The 23,880-nt window shown below is 36.6% G+C and overlaps 2 protein-coding genes across 9 annotated transcripts; one reads left to right on the top strand and one right to left on the bottom strand.

Annotated features, from left to right (window-relative positions):
* The first annotated feature begins 4,311 nt into the window (after positions 1-4,311).
* On the top strand, positions 4,312-10,163 carry LOC110707224. 8 transcript variants are annotated; one of them, XM_021885235.1, is made up of 9 exons: positions 4,314-4,434; positions 6,296-6,350; positions 6,720-7,475; positions 7,582-7,870; positions 8,029-8,238; positions 8,376-8,549; positions 9,016-9,207; positions 9,297-9,410; positions 9,605-10,163. In XM_021885235.1, the coding sequence occupies exons 3-9, from the start codon at positions 6,760-6,762 to the stop codon at positions 9,941-9,943; spliced, it is 2,034 nt and encodes a 677-aa protein (XP_021740927.1). In that variant the 5' UTR covers positions 4,314-4,434; positions 6,296-6,350; positions 6,720-6,759; the 3' UTR covers positions 9,944-10,163. The 8 variants fall into 8 exon arrangements, with proteins under 8 accessions (XP_021740923.1, XP_021740927.1, XP_021740925.1 ...); XM_021885236.1 differs by lacking the exon at positions 4,314-4,434 and adding an exon at positions 4,451-4,519; XM_021885234.1 differs by lacking the exon at positions 4,314-4,434 and adding an exon at positions 4,606-4,845.
* Positions 10,164-10,311: 148 nt separating this feature from the next.
* On the bottom strand, positions 10,312-20,593 carry LOC110707223 (probably inactive leucine-rich repeat receptor-like protein kinase At5g06940). The gene is given in 3 exon segments (XM_021885229.1): positions 10,312-12,093; positions 12,265-12,610; positions 18,235-20,593. Coding segments are annotated over 3 exon segments (2,700 nt in total). The 5' UTR covers positions 20,206-20,593; the 3' UTR covers positions 10,312-11,710.
* Between the last annotated feature and the right edge of the window lie 3,287 nt (positions 20,594-23,880).

The following is a 23,880-nucleotide window of genomic DNA, read 5'->3' as shown; positions in this document are numbered from 1 at the left end:
TACATTAATGTAGTTAACATATCTTATACAACAAATTTTTTTTTTGTAGCCTCAACACCAATGTTCAAACCTATTCATTAATTGAAAACGTACTAGCTTAGGTTCCTTCATCAATACCATGAAGATCGAGACATGCATCTAAAGTCATTTAAGATATATACTTGTACGCAAGCACATATCTAAATTCTAAAATCATTACTACGTACAAGTGTATAACCTAAAGTTGTCAACGTACTTAATTTGGCGATAACCACCCAGTTGCTTATTAAATATATGATGACAATCTACAATTGCTACCAGCTCACTAAGAGGTTGGTGATTCAAGAAATTAAAACGACGTTGTAGTTGTTTTCAAAATATATATATATATATATATATATATATAATATATAAAAAAAAAAAAAATATATATATATATATATATATATATATATATATATATATAATATATATATTATATATATATATATATATATATATATATTATATATATATATATATTATATATATATATATATATTCTTATACACCTTATAATAATTTTCTCTTGTTCATTATTACACATAAAACAAAAGGATATTTTAAACATGTCCTTATGGATCTTACTTAAGTTTAAGTGAGTAAGTGATACATTAAACATTTCCATTGCTAAACATAAAAAGCAATTCTAATGAAGTACTACCTCCGTTAAATGTTATTTGCAACTGTGGAATATTTTATATCTCACAAATAATATTTTAAAGTTACACTAATATTTAACGGATGTAGTATATTACACTACGGTTGCGTGGAAATTCTTAATTTATTGCATACTTGTATAAATTTTCACTAATAACTCATAATATTTTACTTTTAAAGACTAACATGAAATAACTTGTCCAAAAAAAACATGAAATAAAAATAATGATCATTAAAGAAAGAGAGTCACGTAACACCAAAATGATATGAAGAACCCATGTACTCCGTAATAAATAATACGAAGTAAGGGCTAAGGATAAAGAGAATAGTTAGTACACGTTATTAAACAATCATGCAACAAATATTATGATAATTAATAATAGTTTAATATACGAAGTAACAATTAATATAATAAAGAGGAATTGAAGTACAAGTAGTATGAGATTTTCAAGCATATTAATAGGGTCTTAATTTGTGACGGTTCATTTAATTTACAGCAAGCCATGAGGTGAGGTGACAACTTGGATAATTGCGTTCATAGATTTTGCATCAATAAGGCACTTTATTATGATTTCTTGGAGCTTGGGTTCATAGATTGTGCATGGTTGATCCTTTGTTCATTTGTTATACAGGATCTATAGTTTTAAAATAAACTTGTTATTGTTATGATCAATGCCACGAATCGTTACATTCAATTTGTAAGTTAAATCATATTATATTATAATGATATTGTCAAACAATTGAATCTTATAAATCTAAATTATAAAGAAGAATGTAAGAGTATTAAGTTTTATAGAGAGTTCAAATCATTTGTATAGAATTATGCAAAAACTAGTGAAATTTGACTTAGACATGCCGCATGCAAGTTATAAGCATTACACGAGCACATTAATGTGCATACCGAGTTGTGGATCGAGCTCGGGCTGTCATTTTTTAGGAGAAGCATGATAAGTCATGGTTTAAACATGTCCTTGTCGATCTTACTTAAGTTTAAGTAAGTGATACACAAAACATTTCAGTTGCTAAAAATAAAAAGTAATACTAATGAAGTACATTATACTTACACGGTTTCGTGGAAACTCTAAATTTAACATAATTGCATATAAATTTTCACTAATTACTCATAATATTTTACTTTTAAAGAATAACATGAAATAACCTGTCCAAAAAAAATATGAAATAAAAATAATACTCATTAAATAAAGAGAGTCACGTAACCCCAAAATAATATGAAAAATTCATATAATAACAAGAGATAAGGATAAAGAGAATAGTCGGAACACGTTATTAAACAATCCTTCAGCAAATATTAGGAAATTCAAAAAATACCACCTACTATTGTACTCATTTTAATAATACCACCAAAACTTTTTCAAAACATCAAAAACTCCCACCACTTTTCTCAAACCCACTATAGTGATGTCACCCTATTCCATTTCCCTCCATTCCTCCTTTTCTTCTCTCGATTCTCAGTCTTCTCTTCTTCTTCTCTTCTTAAGCCTTCAATACGTACTATGCTCACCCACCAAAATTATTCCTCAAATAAACAAATTTTTCATTGTTTTCTCTCTCACTCTCCTCCTTCCTTCTCAAAATTGAGTCTTCATCATTGTTGTCTGAAATTTAGCTCAGGGGCAGGGGGGACGACCAACAGCAAAACACAACTACAACATTGGGTTCAACCTGGTCCATGAAGTGAGAAAGGAAATAAGATATGCACACTTACATATTTTCCAACCATATACCAGATCCTTGCAAAGCAAAAACCTAAGATCAAATTGCAACTTTAATTAGCAGTAAGTGGAAAAATAAGAACCAATCATTCATCTAACTAACCCCATAATCCAATCTCCAATTTTAATTTACAAACCCTAATTTCAATTGAAAAACTCGGCGCTCAAATTGATTTCATAAACCCTAATTAACATACCTTTTTGATGACATGATTTTGCCCACGGTTTTGCATTTTCGCTTGGGTTGAAGAAGAATTTGGCGAATTAAACCCTAAATTGGCTTAGGAGAATGGTAATTTGACAATAAGGAAGAGAGAGGGAAGTAGAAGGAAGAACAAGGGAGAGTATCATGAGAAGAGAGAGGGAAATTAAAGGGAAAGTAGTTAGTGGGGGGCCATAGGGACGTCGGAGAGTGGTGGGAGTTTTTGATGTTTTGAAAAAGTTTTGGTGATATTATTTATTTTTATTTTTAAAAAAAAAATATTAACAATTTATAGAATACAGATCGGGTTAAAGTACAAGTATTATAAGATTTTTCAAGTGTATTAACAGGGCCTTAATTTGAGACGGTTCATTTAATTTATAGCGAGCCATGAGGTGAGGTGACAACTTAGATAATTGGGTTCATAGATTTTGCATCAATGCATGGTTGGTCGTCCGGATCATTTTAAAGTGATTGACATTTGCTAATGAATTATTGTGTTTGATGAGGCACTTTATTATTCTTGGAGCTTAGGTTCATAAACTGTGCATGGTTGATCCTTCGTCATTTGTTGTAGAGGATCTATAGTTTTAAAATAAACTCGTTTTTGGTATGATCAATGCCACGAATCGTTATATTTAATTTGTAAGTTAAATTATATTATATTATAATGATATTGTCAAACATTTGAATCTTATAAATTTAAGTTATAAAGAAGAATGTAAGAGGATTAAGTTTTGTAGAGAGTTCAAATCATTAGTATAGAGTTATGCAAAAAATTTGACTTAGACATGTCGCACGCAAGTTATAAGCATTACACGGGCACGTTAATGTGCGTATCGAGTTGTGGATCGAACTTGGGCTGCCTTTTTTGAGAAGAAGCATGATAAGTCACGATTTAAAACAACTAAACACAATAAAATCAGTGAAATTTAACTTAGCTAGGCACGCCGCATACAAGTTTGGCATAGTGGCACATGAGCTTGGGCTTAAGATGGGCATGGGCTATGTCGTATAGGCCCATGTGTCGTGCTAGCGTGCCTAGTGTTCAAGTGGGTCGTGCCTAGAATGAGCTAAAAAATAAGTCTTGTCGTGCCAATCTTTCATAAATGGAGCCCATGCACAACCCGCCTTACAAGTCATGTGCAAGCAGAAGGCCACTTAACAATATATATTTTTTTGGTAAATTGGTAAAATATAACCAGGTCAAAATGCAAGCCGACCCATCATGCTCTCGCCGATTCGTGCCAAATTTTGAATATGAAGCACATGTACAACCTATGGTCTACCAGCGTGCCTCTCGTACCATAACGGACATGGGATAGGCTCGTGACGTGCCTAGCTGGTCTAGCCTTATGCCAGCCCATCTCATTTCCACCTTTAGCCTGGGCCTCTGGGCCAATCTTGACACGTCCTAGTCCGACACACAACTCTTGAAATCGAAACTAAATATTTTCAAAGCACGTGGACTTGACACAACGCCTGTTCTGACATAATTCACAACCATCTTTAGGCTGAAAAGATAGAGAAGAAGGGGGCAACAAAAGGGTGAGTAGACAATAATATATTCCAACACCGACACCCATTTCCCGGCCACACCTCCATCAATATCCAATTGTAACCTCCTCGGCCCCCACTAATTCTCTCTCTTAAAAATTCAGTTACACTTTTAATAATCCCACTACTTCCATTTTTACTGCCACCATTCATTCTTCTTCTTCTTCTACAGTCAAATTTAGTAACTTTCCTTCAAACCCAGAAGTTTCAAGGAAAACGTGCTCTCTTTCTTTCTTCTTTCTCACTCACTTCACTCAAATCGAGGTACTTAAAACCATAAATGCTGCTAATCCCAATTATTTCTCTTTCCTGTTTTTAGAAAGTGACCCCCCAAAATGAAATTTATACTGTAATTTTCTTCATCCTTTTATTTCTATCATTGTTGTATTGTCGCTTTTTCTATCTGTTCTTGATTTGACTACTCTTCAACTTGCTTCTATTTTCCTGGTTCTACATTTTTTTTAAAAAAAATATTCTTAATTCTTGAATTTTATGTTTTCTTCATTAGTTTATGCTTAATTATATGTCTTAATCTGATACCTTTCACTTTCATTTGTTGTTGTTGTTGGGTGTGTTTTTTTTGGTATAAATTTGTGTTTTTTTAGGTGAAACAAAAAAATTTTGGACAATTTGGGTTGATCCTCTTTGCTTTTCTCAGTTCTCATTTTATTTCTGGTAAATTGTTCATTCATTTATTTATTTTTTATTGTATGATTGTAATGTCTTTGATTTAATGTTTTTATGCTTGGGTTTCTTTGTTTCTTCTGCCTTTTTCACCTTCATCTTCTTTCTCTGTTACTACGTATATTTTTCAAATGGATCATGTATGTGTTACTTTCGAGTTTGCATTATCGGGTTAATAAGTTAAGTCAAAATAAGTCGAATAGAACAGAGTTCAAATGTTATTGTAAACTCAAAATTCATACATGATCTTAACAAATTGCAATGCATTTAATGAATTGTTCATCTGCTTAGTTACTAGATTAAGCAATTCTACATTCGAGTATGAAAACATTGAAAGTTTTTGGTTGTTGAAGTGTTAATTCAAACTGGTTAGTGTGATTTCATAGTCGTCGGTTGTTGTTGTCGTCATTGCTTTTTTTTTTTCCCCTGTATTTTTGGTGGTTCAATTGGCAATTAAAATATCAGTCTGCATCTAGAGACCAATCGCTTTCCAGATTTGATGAAGTTTCCTTTTTACTTTTGAAAATTATTTTTTTTATTAAAAATGAAATCATGTTCTTCATACTACAATCTTTTCCCTTTTTTGAATTAAATTAAAAATTAGGATTAATTGTTAGGAGAATTTTTATTGTACTTTTGCTTTTTCTTTGTTTTGATCTTTTTTTAGGTGAAATGATTGTTTAGAGGTTTTTTTATAGAGTAATTAGCAATTGCAACACAAATTCGAGGTGCAAGGGAGGTTTAGTCCAATGGTGCTAATATTTGCTTACATATTATCATTCATAAGCTATTTGAAAAGCATAGTAGTTCATCGAGTAGTCCCTTTTTCGAGTCATGATTTTGAAACTTGATAGTTACTTTTATTGCAATCTTTCTATGCACTCTGTAGGAAGTGAACCAAGGGGCTTGAATCATATGTAGTTTGTACTTCGTATATCTTATGACTTGTTTTGAATGTGTAAAAGTTTGATATTGTTTTGAAGAATACATTCCCTTTTGTGGGGGACTAGAGGAAGTTGTTCCATAAGACCACAAGTTTAGCATTTTTGATATATTTGTTCTTTTCCATTTTCCATCTTCTGTTATTGGATTCATTTGGTTTACCTCCACCTTTATCAAGTTCCTTTTTTGACAATGTAGCGTCCCGAACTTTGATGAGTATATTCTCTTTGCTCTCTTTAGAAATCGGTCATATATAATGCTCATTTTGAATATGCACAGTTTCACAGCTCTTTCACCGTGTTAAGAAATTTCTGGCTTACATGTATATTTTTTTTATGTGTGATTCTTTTGTCTTGATGGTATTATATGTCCTGTTTATTATGCATAATCGCGTCTATCAATAGATAGTATGTGAAATACTTATCTAGTTGGTGCATTTCATGCCTTTTTTCAATCGTCTGAGTTTATTGGCTGATCATAAGTTATTCCTCCTTTGCAGATTAAATATACACCTGACTTGTGCCAGAAGAATCAGCTGATAATCTACTATAAAGGTGCAAAACCTTCTTTTGTGTCTGGAATTTCCCTTCTTTTTCCAAGGATCTTTTAAGGCATATTTTGATTGCACAATTTTTCTGTGTATACTACTGAATAAGTGAGGTAAGGTGAATCAATATGAGGGAGGCAGAGAAGAAAAAAGTTCAAAAAAACATTCAAACTAAGCCATCTGTGAGAACACCCAGAAGAGAGAGTAAACCGGTTCAAGAGAATGTCCGCAAACCATCAAATGCAAAAGAATCTCAATCTAAGGCTTCACGTACCAAGCCAGCATCTAATAGTGTTTTAAGTGATACAAATGTGGGTGCAGAGGCCCCTGAAGTTTATAAAAATGTGGTTATACATTATGTGGATGATGCATACAGGTCAGGGGATGCAGGTCAAGGTCCGAAAGGGCAGGATACCATGACTGGAGACAAGGATGACGATCTAGAGGATTGTTCTAGTGAGTTGGGTAAGAAGGGAGATGATTCTGATTATGAATCTTTAAAAGGTTCAACATCTTCTCAGGATGATATCCAGGCTGCTGATGATGTTAAATTAGGAGCTCCAAATGTTTCCAAGAAAATTCCAAACAAGGGTTCATCAAAGGCGAGGGTTATTCATGAAAAGAGTAACTCGGGGATAAAACAATCCCGGTCCTCACCAAGAGAGGCTATGAAATCTGGTGGTTCTAAAGTATCTCCAAAAGATTCATCATCTGAATGTTCTGAAGGAACTGAGGATAAGCCTATTGAGGAAACAAACCAAGAGATATTTGATGAGGCCTCAAGTGACATAAAAAGTATAAGAAGTGATGATGATACTGTTGGACTTGAAGCTAATGCATACTCAGAGCCGCAACGAGCAGCCTTGAAACAGAAAGCTGATGTCATGGAAAATAGGATCGAGAAATTAGAGGATGAGCTTAGAGTGGTTGCTGCTCTTGAGGTATCACTCTATTCTGTGATACCAGAGCATGGGAGCTCCGCTCACAAAGTACATACACCTGCTCGACGACTTTCTAGGCTTTATATACATGCATGCAAACATTGGACACGAAGTAAGAGAGCAACAATTGCTAAAAATACTGTTTCAGGGCTTATATTGGTTAGCAGAACTTGCGGAAATGATGTTGCTAGGTGAGTGCTGAAATGTGGATTCTCTGCGTAATTGAGGATATTTTTGTTTGTCATTTATTTATTGTGTTAACTTGTATTCTGATGAAAAATTTCATTTATGATCAAGGTTAACCTTTTGGCTCTCAAACACTGTTGTTCTGAGGGAAATTATCTCACAAGTATTTGGCATCTCTAGCCAAACAAGCCCAGCAAGGTTTGGTGCATCAAATGGTAGTAGTAAAAGTAGTGAGGGAAATGCTTTCTCTTTGAAATTAAAAGGACATTCTAATGGGAATCAAGTAAATAAGATTACCCAGCTGTTTGAAGATTGGGAAGAGACCAGTACTTTCACTTCTGCTTTAGAAAAAATAGAGTCGTGGATCTTCTCCAGGGTCGTCGAGTCAGTGTGGTGGCAGGTAGTTAAATTATTGGTTTAGCTCTTTAAGTTTCTGGATTCACAAGTTTACTTCGCATGTGCAATAAATTTCAGAATTATATTTTCTTTTCTAGATAATGGGACAGTTTGCAGCAATGTAATGTTTATCCGAATTTCATTGTTTTTTTCTTCCTCTAGGCACTAACGCCAAATATGCAAACGCCTGTTGAGGACCTGATCAGCCAAAAGAAAACTGGAAAATTGTTAGGTCCCTCCTTGGGAGATCAGCAGCAAGGAACTTTCTCCATTGAACTGTGGAGAAATGCATTCCAGGGTGCTTTCGAGAGGCTTTGTCCTGTCCGTGCTGCAGGGCATGAATGTGGTTGTCTGCCAGTATTGGCAAGGATGGTATGTGATTAATGCAGCATCTTTGCTTGTTGCTTTGTTTCTCTCCTTTAGTGCACCTCATGATATACATTCTAGTGTTCTTATCTTTAATTGTTTTTGTTTGCTAAGCAAGATTTTGTTCTTGGATTCTTGAATAGGTGATGGAACAATGTGTTGGAAGGTTAGATGTGGCTATGTTCAATGCCATATTAAGGGAATCCGCACATCAGATTCCCACTGATCCAGTTTCAGATCCTATAGTAGACTCAAGAGTTCTACCAATTCCAGCAGGAGACTTCAGCTTCGGCGCTGGTGCACAACTAAAGAATACTGTATGCTTCACATTTAACTCTTATCTTTACTTCTACTAGTCGGTAAAAGTGATGTTATAGGATCATTTCCTGTGCTCAAAATAATTATTTTTTTAGCAATATGTATATGATCAAATGATTAATACTTTATTATAATCTCTAAGCACCAAAATATATTTTCTTCCTATGAAACTTATCTATCTAGAAAAAGACGAATGTGTCTGTTTATAATTTTTCTTTAATTTGGCCTAAAATTCTAACAGTACACTTATTTCCGAAATTGAGCATTACTTGTACTTGATATTGTATTATGGCTTAGAGATGATAACATTAGTTTCTGTTATTTTTCTAAACAAGTAAAATAGTTTAAGACAACTTGCTAGAATGTCAATTGCTCATCCTAGAAAGAGTTTGCACCTGCTTCGTATTATTTTTGAGAAAATTCTCAAGTTGTGGTAAATGTTTGGCTGATTTACTACTTTTTCAGGTTGGCAATTGGTCTCGGTGGTTTTCTAATCAGCTTGGCATGGAGACGGACTCCATCTCAAATGATGATGCTGAAACCTACAATGATGATCCCCAAACTACACAAACTAAGTGTTTTTTCCTTCTTAATGAATTGAGTGACCTCTTGATGCTTCCAAAAGATATGCTTATGGACCGCTCAATTAGGAATGAGGTACAATTTCAGTACACTTATGACATATTACACGACTTTCATACCACCTATCATTTGTTCATCAAACCTGATTTATCTTACATTTGCAGGTATGCCCTTCTATTAATCTGGGTGTGATTAAACGGATCTTGTGCTACTTCACTCCAGATGAATTCTGTCCAGATCCAGTTCCTGGAGAAGTCTTAGAGGCACTGAACGCTGAGGTAAAACTCCCTCAGTTTCTTAGTAATAAGTCGCATTGGATGATTTGGGATTTTTTAAGCAATCAACTCAAAATGCCCACATCATGCTTAAACTTGAAAGATAGTCTCTTCTAAAAAACGGATGGAGTGCCATCATAAGCTGTCTTATAAAAAACGTAGTATGTAAATCACCTATTACAATTTGTAATGTGCAGAGTTTCGTTGAGCGGAAAATAGCTGGAGATGCTTTTGGAAGCTTCCCATATGCAGCTCCTGTTGTTTCGTACTTCCCTCCATCATCGGGGGATGTTTCAGAGAAAGTAGCAGAAGCAGGAGGCAAACCTCAAATTGAAAGGAATGCATCTATGGTACAGAAGAAAGGTTATATGAGTGATGAAGAATTAGAAGATCTAGATTCCCCACTAACATCCTTCATCGAGCAATCATCACCTCGTACAATGCAAAATGGGAATGCAGGTCTGAAATCTTTGGAACCAACAGGCTGCGGAGGGAACTCAAGGTATGAGCTTCTCCGCGAAGTTTGGTCTTTGTAGATTCTGTTGGGGCTTTATGTCCACCCCTCCTTTTCTTTTCATTTTTAGTTATATACGTAATGTAATGTAATGAAATGAAATGATAGAAAGCTAAACAGTTCTGAATCTGCAACATATAATGTATGTTACATTGTAAGTTTAGAAGCATTCTAGCTTTACTTTCTTGTAAAGAAAATAAATTTTACGTGGGATCCGGTAAAGAGAAGTCGTTATATCGGAATCAGTTGGTTTTTCGTAGCTCGTCTAGGTATTATGATCATTATTAGAAGCTGCAACGCACATTCGTCTCTGAACACCATTTTGCCTTGTCTATTGAGAGCATATTGATTACAGAGAAATATCAGTTGCTCCGCCCGACAAGTTAAGGATTCAGAGTCTGCGACGTATTTTAGGAGGTGGATCTAAGCTTGAATTTCTAAGCCATATAGTTTTGGACACATAACTAGAGGAGAGGAGCGAAAAAAACCAATCCATTGTCGGGGAAAAGAAGGTGAAATGAGAGAGTGTGTTAAGTGATGGCCCCACTAACAATTTCATGGGTGGAATTTGTTGAGTGGTGGCAAAATCATTATTTATACAGCCTTCATTTCGTATTATCTATACCATACTTAGTTGCACAATCTCCAAGACAAAATTTCTTAAGCAAAGATTAGTAAAAAAAAAAAAAGGCATGTGATTAATTGGATGAAAGAGAAAGTAAACATCACCGGCACCCCACCTTGTAACCCACCCTCTCACCACCACTAAGATCCGAAACCCCACCACCCAAAACCCACCCAACCAACTCGCACCACCACCAGACCACCAACTCACACCACCAACGAACGAAGCCCCACGTCACCAGACCAACAATGAACGAAGCCCCACATAACCAGGCCAGCCACCACCAACGAACCGAAACAACCACCCTACCACCTACAACGGATTGAAACCCCAACAAACTACCACCAACGAACCAAAACCCCAACTCACCACCACCAACGAACCAAAACCCTAGCTTACCACCACCAACAAATTGAAAACCCCACCTCACCACCACTTAGATCTGAAACCCCATTTGGGTTAGGGTTTTAATTATGGATAAATTAATTTGGATTAAAGAGTTAATATGTTGTTTATTGAAGTTAAGTAAAATTTAGTAAGGGTATGCTGGTAATTTTACATAAAAAAATTTATTAAAACAGGAAACTTTTGGTTTGCTACACATAATATTTTTATTTTGGTAATTTTTGGTTTTTTTTTTTTTTTTTTTTTTTTTTGGGACAAATGTATTAATCATTTGATCATATACATATTTGCTCTTTTTAAAGGTGGTTAAAATCAATATTGCGGTATTTCCTTTAACAAGGTTATATGGTAATTCCTTTTCTTTATCATGAATTTGTTGAGTGGTACCATATACAAGGGTTAAAAATAAATTAGCTCTTTTTAAAGGTGGTTAAAAATCAATATTTCGGTATTTCCTTTTCTTTATTATGGAAATTGACCTAAAAAGTGTGTTACTAAATACATCTGCTTTATATTAGTTGAAATTTTTTATGCAGATTAAAAACATAATACAGATTTTTTGTTTCGAAGTAGAGCCAGGGCAGCAGCATACGTATAACTATTACTTGTATTTAAACCCATCAAAAAATCGCAAACCAGTATATACTACTATAGATACAAGCTTAGCAAGAAGTACTAAAGAAAGCAGCAAGTAAATCGAGGTCGATTTACATAATATTACTTAAAATTTGAAACTTCGTCATAGCTGCTGTTAATTTCTCAAACTGGAAGTGAACCATGATTAGAGGAGGATGAGGTAAATGGTAGACGTCGAGAGCTAGATTTCGAGCCAAGAGTTTGAAGGGCCCTTACAACATCAGCCATTGATGGCCTTTTTTCAGGCATTACACTAGTGCATTGTATACCAAGGTCCAGAGCTCCAAGCATCTCTTCTTTGGAGGTAACTGATATCCTAGGGTCAAGAACATGATCAGACCCGTTAGCAATGTTGATCTTCCTTCGAACCCACTTCACAATATCGAGTGATGATTCTTCTGAATCTATTAATCCTGCTGCTTGCCTTCCAGTCACTAGTTCTAACAGCACCACGCCGAAACTGTACACATCCATTTGTTCTGTCGCTTTCTTGCTGTATTTACATTCTGAAAGCCAAGCAGTATAATGAGCATAATGTGCAAAGTTAAATTAAGCAGCTCTCAAACAATCAATACTACAAAAATTTGCGAGTTTAAAACTAAGACAAATACTTGGAAACTAGTAAAAGAAAGTTCTCTGTTGTGAGTTTTTAAATCCAACATGATAAGTATAATTACCTGGTGCAACATGACAAGAAAATGGAGATTCAAAGGCCAAAGTAGACTGAAATAAAGAATCACCCACGATCCTGTCAAGAGCGAAGTCTGTAATCTTGGGCTCGAAATCAGCATCCAAAAGAATATTGGCTGATTTCACATCTCTGTGAAGTAGATGAGGAGAGTAATCATTGTGAAGATATGCTAATCCTTGAGCAACCCCAATGGCAATTCTCAACCTAACATTCCACTGCATCTGTAAGTTCGGCCTGCCAAGGATATCGCCTAAGCTTCCCTTTGACAAGTATTCATAAATGAGAAAGATTGAATCTTCTGTACAACAGAAACCAAGGATTTTGACAATGTTCTTGTTGTGCGACAGCGGAAGCAAAGGTCGAAAACAAACAAGAAAACAATAAAGAAATTCAATGCAAACAATAAGAACAACACCAAGAATTTACGTGGTTCACTATCGATGTGATAGCTACGTCCACGGGCACCGAGATCGAATGATTTCACTATAAACTGCAAAGATTACAAAGATGATTCTTGTATTTCTCAAGAACGGCTCTCACTCTCTCTCTTAACCCTAATACTGATATTAGGGAGGTTTTATATTAATCCCTAAAATAAAAGATACTTGGGCAAAAAGATAACATAAAAGATAACTTTAAATCGTAAAATCCGCGTCTCCGCATTTTTCCTTCTCCGCCCGGTCAGACCGGGCAAGGTCTGCCCGATCGGGCGCGAGAAGAAAACTCCATACGAATGCTTCAACGTATCCAACCCCCACCGCCCGGTCAGACCGGGCAAGGTCTGCCCGATCGGGCGAAGGCTCGCCCGGTCGGGCGAAGGCTCGCCCGGTCGGGCGCGAGAGCAGCTTCTTCAACGAATTTGCCAGGCACCTCTTCTTCTTCCGCCCGGTCAGACCGGGCAATGTCCGCCCGATCGGGCGGACAAAGCTACGAAGTACGAGTCACCTAATATACTTATCAACAATCTCCACCTTGACGAGAACTCGTAGTCAGCAAACGACCCCATCAAGACATAGTGAAAAAACATCTCAAGCCAAACCCGATGCAGGACTCATGCATAAGCCATACATCCCGATAAGTCTTCAACCAAGACCCATCACATACTCGTCTCCAAGTATAACAACTCATAATGCTCCACCTGCATCACAAGCCCCGGGCAAGCTCCACCTTAATGCCAACACACCTACACCAGGAGCTCCCCAACTTCGCCCCTCAGGGCCTACTACATCACGTAGTAATCAATATTTAGCAAGTCTAAGCAATGTTTAAACTTGCTAAACGGAACAGGCTTAGTGAAGAAATCAGCCGGGTTGTCAGCAGTCCCAATCTTCTTCACCTTAATCCTCTTGTCAGTACGTAAGAAATGATACCTGACATCAATGTGCTTCGTCCGATCATGGTGTACTTGATCTTTAGCTAAGCAAATCGCACTTAGACTATCACAATACACTGTAGCAAAATCCTGTGCAATACCCAGTTCACCTACTAGGCCTTTGAGCCAAATAGACTCCTTAGCTGCAGAAGTTAAAGCCATATACTCAGCTTCAGTAGTTGACAACGTAACAGATGACTGCAATGTAGACTTCCAACTAACCACAGAACCACCCAAAGTGAACACATAACCAGTCACAGACCTCCTGGTATCCACATCAGCTGCATAATCAGAATCACTGTACCCAGTGACCAAGCATTCCTTACCATTCCCGTACACAAGACCAATATCAGCTGTCCCTCTCAGGTAGCGAAAAATCCTTTTCACCCCTTGCCAGTGTTCCCTCCCAGGTCGAGCCATAAACCTGCTTACAACACTAACAGCATGCGCAATATCCGGCCTAGTACAGACCATAGCATACATCAAACAACCAACCGCGTTTGCATATGGAACTCTAGACATATAAGACAACTCCTCCTCTGATTGAGGTGACATAGACAAAGACAACTTACAACTAACAGTAGTTGGCGTACTTATAGGCTTCGATTTTTCCATCCCAAAACGAGACAGAATCTTTTCAATGTAGCTTTTCTGAGTCAAGAAAAGCTTACCTCTAGCCCGATCCCTGTAGATCTCCATACCCAAAATCTTCCTAGCTGCACCCAAGTCTTTCATGTCAAACTCCGAGTTAAGCATCTCCTTTAATCTAGCAATATCAGATTTATTCTTTGTGGCAACCAACATGTCATCAACATATAACAAAAGATAAATCATGGAACCATTATCCAGCTTACTATGATACACACAGCAATCATATGAATTCCTGTCAAAACCTTGTGAAACCATAAAAGAATCAAACCTTTTGTACCACTGTCGGGGGGATTGCTTAAGTCCATACAATGACTTTAGCAATCTGCAGGCATAGTGTTCCTTTCCAGGAGCTTCGAATCCTTCGGGCTGCTTCATCAGAATCTCCTCCTCCAAATCGCCATGAAGGAAGGCCGTTTTAACATCCAACTGCTCCAGCTCAAGATCAAAATGTGCTACAATTGACAATAACACACGGATAGAAGTATGTCGAACCACAGGTGAGAATATCTCAACAAAGTCAACCCCTTCTACCTGACTGAACCCCTTAGCAACTAGCCTAGCCTTAAAACGTATTTGCTCAGTTTCCGACAACCCTTCTTTCTTCTTGTAAATCCATTTACAACCCACAAGCTTCCTCCCTTCCGGTACCTTTACCAGTTCCCACACTCTGTTCTTGTAAAGGGACTGCATCTCTTCACCCATTGCGGCAAGCCATTGCGCAGACTCACTACAACTAATTGCTTGTTTATATGTGGCAGGTTCAAATGACTCTACATCATCAGCTACACTCAATGCATAACCTGTCATCGCATCAACACAGCAATTTCTTCCCTCCATCTCTTCAATCAATCTAACAGGCTTCTTGATAACTCGTTTAGGCATCTCAAGAATGGTGTCAGGTTGACTAGATGACCCCTGATTAGATTGCTCCACCTCATCCCCAGAGTTAGAATGAGTAGGAGTAATCTCAGGTTCAGGAGTACCCGGCACTGGAACATCAGCATCATCATCAATATATTGTACCCGAGGTAAATCAGCAATGGTAGACTGATGTACCTCAAGTACCCCATCTGTCTGTAATAAATTGTCTCCTTCCCTTCTCAAATCTGAAATCTCTGCATTTTTAATTGAATACATGGTGTTTTCATCGAAAGTAACATCCCTACTAAGAATGACCCGACCCTCCGAAGGTGAAAAAATTCTAAACCCCTTCACACCATCCCCGTACCCAACAAAACACCCCTTCTTGGCTCGTGGATCCAGCTTACCCTCAATAACATGATAATAAGCAACACAACCAAAAATCTTCAAATTCGAAAAATTAGGCAACTTACCACTCCAGATCTCAAACGGAATCTTGGAATCAATTCCAGAATGAGGACCCCTATTAATGACATAACAAGCTGTTAACACAGCTTCACTCCAGTACCTCCTCCCAAGCCCTGCATTAGAGAGCATGCATCGGACTCTCTCTAGCAGTGTCTGATTAACCCGTTCTGCTACACCGTTCTGCTGTGGTGTCTTCCTGACAGTATGATGCCGACCTATACCCTCATCTGCACAGAACTGATTAAACTCGTCTTTGCAAAACTCTAGCCCATTGTCCGTTCGTAGCTTCTTGATCTTCCTTCCTTGTCGATTTTCCACCAAAGCTTTCCATTGCTTGAAAACTTTGAAGGCCTCATCCTTTGACTTAAGCAACCTAAGCCATGTGTATCGGGACTTGTCATCAACAAATGACACAAAATAGTGGTAACCTCCCATACCTTCAACTCTAGATGGACCCCAGCAATCTGAATGGATGTAATCGAGCACTGCATCAGTAATGTGAGCACCCTTGCTGAACTTTGACCTGTGTTTCTTACCAAACACACAATGCTCACAAAATTCAAGGTTGGCAACCTTGACCCCGGATAGAAGACCCCTCTTGGACAATAGCTGCATCCCCTTCTCCCCCATATGACCAAGCCTCATGTGCCAAATCTTAGTCATCTCCTGGTGAGATACAGATGCGCAAACCGCAGAACTAGGCAGTGTAACACCCTCAAAAACATAGAGGGTGTTCCTTTTGATACCCTTAAGTACCAACTCAGAACCTCTGAAAATACACAACTCCCCATCTGAAAACACACCATTGTACCCCAATTCATCCAGGGTACCCAATGAAATCAGATTCTTTCCTAAAGCAGGAACATGCCGTACATTAGTCAAAGTTAACCTCCGCCCATCAACAGTCCTCAACCTCATGGAACCAATACCTGTGACCTTACATGGAGCATTGTTACCGACTATAACCATACCCCCATTGCGAGGTTCATATGTATCAAACCAATCTCGACGTGGACACATATGGAACGAACACCCCGAATCTAGAACCCAGTTATCAGATAAATCATCAGACCTAGCAGAACTGACTAATGCTAAATCTTCCTCTGAATTATAGCTCTCATTCGGTTTCTCTTCAACTACAGCAGCCTGGGACTTGTTTTTCCTCACCGGACAATTATTCCTAAAGTGACCCGGTTCTTTACAGTAATAACATGTTTTAGTAGTAGTTTTACTAGATCCATCCTTGCCGTTTCCAGCACCCGACCCAGCATTGTTCCCCTTGTTAAACCCCTTATTCTTTTTAGACTTTCCGGACTTAACAAATAACCCACTACCATTATCCCCATTATCACTCGTAGCTTTCATTCTGAGTTCCCTAGTATGAAGTGCTGCCTTCACTTCTTCTAAGGTTATAGAATCCTTACCAACAACAAAAGACTCTACAAAATTCTCAAAGCTAGACGGTAGAGATACAAGTAAAATCAACGCAGCATCCTCATCATCAATTTTAACATCTAAATTACGTAAATCAAGCAAAATAGAGTTAAGTTTTTCTAGATGTTCCCGTAAGGAAGTACCTGACTGCATCCGGAGGCTAAACAACCGCTGTTTCAGTAATAATTTGTTGGTCAACGACTTAGTCATATACAATGACTCCAGCTTCAGCCACAATCCAGCCGCCGTTTCCTGATCAGCAACCTCCGTGATGATTTGATCATCAAGACTAAGTAATATGGTAGAGTGTGCCTTCTCTTCCATAACTTCTAACTGCGAGTCAGTCGGTCCGTCTCCTGACTCCGAAGTAGTACTCTTTGGAGCCAACGGACGCCATATCTGCTGTTGTTTTAACAGAGCCTTCATCTTAATTTGCCATAGCCCGAAACTATTTTTCCCGGTAAACTTCTCAATTCTTATTGTTGAATCTCCTGCCATTGTTATCTTCAAGAAACTCTCCAAGGATTGAACCTGAGCTCTTGATACCAATTGTTGTGCGACAGCGGAAGCAAAGGTCGAAAACAAACAAGAAAACAATAAAGAAATTCAATGCAAACAATAAGAACAACACCAAGAATTTACGTGGTTCACTATCGATGTGATAGCTACGTCCACGGGCACCGAGATCGAATGATTTCACTATAAACTGCAAAGATTACAAAGATGATTCTTGTATTTCTCAAGAACGGCTCTCACTCTCTCTCTTAACCCTAATACTGATATTAGGGAGGTTTTATATTAATCCCTAAAATAAAAGATACTTGGGCAAAAAGATAACATAAAAGATAACTTTAAATCGTAAAATCCGCGTCTCCGCATTTTTCCTTCTCCGCCCGGTCAGACCGGGCAAGGTCTGCCCGATCGGGCGCGAGAAGAAAACTCCATACGAATGCTTCAACGTATCCAACCCCCACCGCCCGGTCAGACCGGGCAAGGTCTGCCCGATCGGGCGAAGGCTCGCCCGGTCGGGCGAAGGCTCGCCCGGTCGGGCGCGAGAGCAGCTTCTTCAACGAATTTGCCAGGCACCTCTTCTTCTTCCGCCCGGTCAGACCGGGCAATGTCCGCCCGATCGGGCGGACAAAGCTACGAAGTACGAGTCACCTAATATACTTATCAACAGTTCTTATGTCTGATTTTCGCTAATGTTTTGATATCGCCTTTCAAAGATTTTGTCGATTGTTTTCCAGGATTCACTAGCTTTTTCACAGCAATAAGCTCACTACTTGGTAAGCTTATGATATGAACAGTCCCAAAAGTTCCACCACTGCCTACTGCAGTTTTCTCATTAATTGACATAACCAAATCCTGCTCAGAAATCCTCAAAGGATAGAAGAAAACTGAATGCCAAACACCCATTTCAGATTTGTTTTTAGCACGACGATGAATAAAGAAGAGTGCAAAAACAGCCATGATCATAGCAACTGCTAGAGCTATAGATACAAGAGCATAACCCATTCTAGTAAGACCAACATTGTGGTGCTTTTCCCCTTCATCTGAACAAGATTTAGGCAACCCCGGACCACAAAGACCTGGATTTCCTTGCAAATATGATGCAGGGAGGCCTGTTACTAACAAGAAAGGTACCCTCCCCGACAACCGATTATAGGATACATTGAACAATGCCAGCTTCAAGTTCTGAAGCTCTTCTGGTATCGAACCAGTGAGATTATTACCAGAAAGATCAAGGTAAGTTAACACAGGTAGTTCCCCAAGTGAATGTGGGATTTCGCCAACGAAACTGTTATCAGCAAGAGACAATGATACAAGCTTCCTACACTTCTTCACCTCAGGAATTTTACCAGAAAGCAAATTCTGAGAAAGGTTTATAATGCTCATAACAGGAGAATCACAAAAATTATGAGGAAGTCCACCATATAAATGATTATTTGAAGCAGAAAATCTGTACAAACTCTTTACTGACCCAAGACCCTTAGGTATACTACCAGTAAAACTGTTATTATCAATCTGAACTTGCTCTAATTTGACAGCAGTTGATATAATCTCAGGAATTTCACCAGAAAATCTATTATTTTCACCTCTAATTAGCATAATCTTAGGCAATGACCATAACCCATTTGGGAAATTCCCAGAAAACCTATTATTCTGCACTTGAAATCTTTCAAGATTAATGCATTGGTTGACACTTTCAGGCAATAACCCAGTAAAGTGATTAGTGTGAAGACTAAGGCTTGTTAGGGTTTTTCCACTGCATATCCCATTTGGAAATGGCCCACTAAGCTTATTTACTGAAACATCAAAAGACACCAAATTTACAAATGAAGCACCAAGTTTCTTGGGAAGCTCACCTGTAAGATTATTTTGAGAAAGATCAAGCACTTTTAAGTTACTCAATCCTAAAAAGGTTTCAGGAAAGTCCCCAAAAAAACCAGAATTTTGCAGAAAAATCTGTTCAAGCTTTTTCAGATTACCAATTTCACTAGGAATCTTACTCACTAAAAAGGGATTCTCAGACAAATCAAGAATAACAAGATTAGTGAAGTTCCCAAAAACATCAGGAAGATTACCAGAGAGTATATTGTTACCAAGGTTAAGAAGTTGCAACTTTTTTAACAACCCAATATTTTCTGGGATTTTACCCTCAATATGATTCTTGCTAAAATCAATCTCTTCCAAAGAGGAGAACTGTGAAATCTGTTCTGGGATAGTACCCCAAATGAGATTACTGCTAAGATTAAGGCTTACCAAAGAATCACAGTCAGAAAAGTGAAGTGGGATTGGTTGATTAAAGAGATTATCCGCAAGATTAAGGGAAGAAAGACTAGGAAGTTTACAGATTACAGGGGAAAGTTCACCAGAAAGATTGAAACTTTGAAGATTGATTGAAGTGACAGAGGGACTATTATTGGTGCAAATGATGCCAGTCCAGTTGCAGTAATGAGTAAGTGAAGTATTGGACCAAGAAGCAAGGAAATTGGAAGGATCTTTAATGGTGGATTTGAAAGAGAGAAGAATGTCGGATTCAGAGGATGTTGAAGAGGAGTAAATGATGGTATTGAGGAGAGAGAAAATGGTGATGAAGAGGTTGAAATTAGTGATGGAGTTGCAGAAGAAGGTAGCCATTGGAGGGTAGTGAGTGAAATGAGTGAGCTTGGCAGTAAGTGTTTGGTTTGGTTATAGTAGTACTAGAAGTAGGAGAGGTAGATAAAATGTTGAAATTTGCTTTAGGAGGGAGTGTAAAGTCAAGAGAGGTATTGATAGGTCTAATGTCTACTACTGTTTAACATATTTTTTAAGGACTTTGGAGAATGTATTGAGTAAATGACAAAATGCTAGCACATGTGACATGTTTAAAGAGCCAAAATATAGATTACTGTTGTTGAGTTGTTCCCCTTGTATTTACTTGCAACAAATAATTTTATGCATAGTTTTAAGAAGAATTGTAAGTAGGAGGGAATGAAGAACAATAAAATTAAAAATAAAATTAGTGTTAATGTGTTAGTGAAAGAGATAAATAATAAAATACAAAGCTATAGTGATCCAATGCTGCATGTTGCAAGTGGTAGAAGTGTTAAATGAAAATTTAAACTCTCTTTGTTTTTGAATACTTGCAATACTTTGACTTTTATACTATATAAGTTATTTATATATTAATTTCTAACGGCAATTAATTTCTTATAAATATAATCTAAAAGTTTTTGTATTATACTTGTATGTTATTAGATTAGTATCAATGCATGGAAACTCTCTCTCTCTTTCTCCTCTTTCCTCCTTTCTCTCTCCTAAACCCTAGCCTCCATTGTTGATTTTGAGGGGGCTTTCATCGGTTTTAATCGGTGAAAAACCCCAATCTTTGTTTAAATTTTTTCTAGGGTTTTAATATTCCTCTTTTTGGGAGGAACTTTTCTCCCTCGAAAAAAAGGGTTTGCAATCTACTTCGAAAGACAAGAGTTTTTCGATCTCCTTCGAAAGACAAGGTTTATCTTCTCTTTTCATGAGAGAATTTTCTTAGGTTTAAACCCATGATAATAGATCTAATGGATTATCGTGAAATTAATTCGTTGGTGGAAAACTATGCAAGATCGCAAAGGTTATCAATTTTTCGAATACAACAAGATGAATTAGAAGGAAAACACCCTCATGACTACAAAAGATCGTTATATTGTCTCTCCAACAAGGCTGTATTTTCTAGCGATATAAGCGGGGGATGTTCTATAGTTCAAGATCTACTCGACTAGTGTAGTTTTTATCAATCAAATTTTTATTTGATTCAATATCTTATGTATTTGTTAATTATAGTCAAATCTCCTTTGTAGATGTCGTATGACTTTTTATTAATGAATTATTTTTACTAGTAAAAAAAACAAAAAAAAAAGAAGAAGAAGATTAGTATCAATGCAATAATTTGACTTTTTACGCGTAAAAATCATATATGGTCAAACTTATGAATTGGAAAATGTGTCCGTCAAACTGTTACAAGTACAGAGTATTTAGAAATACAAAGTAATTAGTATACATGACCCCCAAGTTTTACATTACATTTAATGATTTTTTTTTTAACTATTACTTTCTCTTTTCCCTTTTTTTTACCCCATTTGTCTTTTTACAGTTTTCAAGACGCGTCTTAAAACGTATATAACTCTATTTTCATACGCGTAAAAATTATAAAAACTTGATAATAACTAGGGAGGCTAATGCGCGCGATGCACGCGTCATAGCTAGCCACATTCTGAAAGTTCTTTTAGGTTGGCATAATGTTATAACATTAATTGTTAGTAGAGTTACAATAGCAAGAACAAAGCCTTTAATTGTTAGTAGCGTTAATTAGCGAAAATATGTAAAGAAATATCTTTAGAGGTATAAATATCCACACACTTTTCTTAAAAGTTAAAAAAAAAAATAACATTAATGAGTGCAAATATGTAAATAAACATTTTACTCGTAATTAATTAGGGGCATAATCATCTCAACACTATTCATAAAAGTATGGTCATACTTTTAAAAGGGGTATATATGTAAATAAACATTTTTAGGGGCATAATTGTCTCACCACTATTCATAAGAGTTTACTCATAATTTTAAAAAGGTAAGGATATCTTATACAATGAGACAAATCTAACAAGACCCTATATAACTATACTATCTCTGATTAATTGATAGATTTTTGTGGTCAAATTTTTTAAAGTTTGACCCATTTATTTGCAATGGGGCAAAAAAATGAGGACAGAGAGAGTATACTTTGATCGGCACATTTCAACTCAACCTCCTAAACTATATGGAGTATATGGCTATCAAAGTGTAACACGTAAAAAAATATAAAGGGTGTATCTTATTTGTACTACTACTAGGTTATTCAAATCTCCTCTTGAAAACCCTTTGTTAGTATTCGTATACAGTATACTGATTCCATTTGCCAAGAAAGAGAGTGAACTACGGAGTAGTTGTAGACAAGACTCCATAAAACAGAAAATTTTGAGTTGGCTTTAGATTTTGTCCATGTTTGTTTCAAACAACTTAATCCTCCCGGGCCCCCGATGACTTTGTGTATTGTCGTACACCTTTATTTTTCCTTTCTTTTGCTTCATCATTACCGGAGAGACTTTACTAATTTTCATCTATAATTCTATGTCATGCATAAATGCTTCAATGCTTTGATTTTTGCATAAGAATCCTAAGTAACCGTGAACTAGCTAGTGCAGCCATATTGAGTTTGTATACTTGTATTGTAATATAATGATTTAAGTCAAACAAGTAGATAACCAAATATGAAGTAATTGTTGTATGAAAAAGGAAAAAAAAAAGAAGATTTTCACGGTATGTTCACTACAAGGAAAATGGCCTAAGGCAACGCAAAATTAGCATGCTGCTTACATGGTCGATAATGATATTAAGTTTGTACTTACATCATTTTTGTCATAGAATGATCTTATGATGACATGCTTGGCAATATCCAACTTTATTTTTATAACAATGTAACACGTTTTTAGGACCCTGGAAGATGTTTTACTTGTGCTATCACTCGACATCTTATTGCGATTACATGGTTGTTACTTTTTAATTACATAGTATCATCTGTTATCGCCAACAAAATAGTTCGATGGTGCTATTATTTAGAAGTGTGTAATGAAGTATTGTTGATAACTTAAACAATTCCACACTAGTATTCTTATTTTATTTTTTTGGAAAGGGTAATAAACTAAGAATACAGGTGTATTACGAGTAGTTTACAACATTGTATAATTCTTCCTTGTGCAATAGAGTGTATAAACAATGTGAAGTATGTATATCAGGACGAATTGAAAAGATTCCATCGGCTTTGTTGAAGACAAATCCGTGAGCAAACCTACTGGTAAATGACAAAGGAAATTGACTTGATTAAAGGCAAATAATATGTCTTCTTCTACAGGCCAGTTATTGATTTATATCGAAAATCGGTTGATTTGTTTTTAACTTCTCCCTGTTTCATATTATTTGTCGACTTCACTTATGGGATTAAGACTTTGATTGATTATTTCATATTAATTGTAACAAGTTGATATAAAGTGTGAGTAGAAAATGTCTAATCGTTGCAAATCATATGAAACGGAAGTAGTATAAAAAAACTAAATAGATTAAGATAATGATAAAAATTTGTTCCTTGGAGAGTTATAATATGCAATACTTTGTATACATTTATATCCTCAATTTATTAAATACATACTCATACCATGTAACTTTAAAGTTCATGATTTAGGGGTGGTTTGGACTCTGGAGTGAAATAAAAAGGGTTGTCAAGTTCAAAATGTGCACAAGTAATTT

Source organism: Chenopodium quinoa, unplaced genomic scaffold, assembly GCF_001683475.1.
Source record: "Chenopodium quinoa cultivar QQ74 unplaced genomic scaffold, ASM168347v1, whole genome shotgun sequence".
Classification (NCBI taxonomy): Eukaryota; Viridiplantae; Streptophyta; class Magnoliopsida; order Caryophyllales; family Amaranthaceae; genus Chenopodium; species Chenopodium quinoa.
The sequence above is the reverse complement of the archived record's forward strand: the minus strand, read 5'-3'. Positions and strand labels throughout refer to the sequence as shown.

Bases quoted from the DNA above. Each gene is read 5' to 3' on its own strand.
- LOC110707224 (XM_021885231.1), top strand. From the start codon at position 6,472: ATGAGGGAGGCAGAGAAGAAAAAAGTTCAAAAAAACATTCAAACTAAG. The intron at 7,476-7,581 runs GTGAGTGCTGAA...TTTATGATCAAG, and splicing joins TGCGGAAATGATGTTGCTAG to GTTAACCTTTTGGCTCTCAA. The intron at 8,550-9,015 runs GTATGCTTCACA...CTACTTTTTCAG, and splicing joins GTGCACAACTAAAGAATACT to GTTGGCAATTGGTCTCGGTG.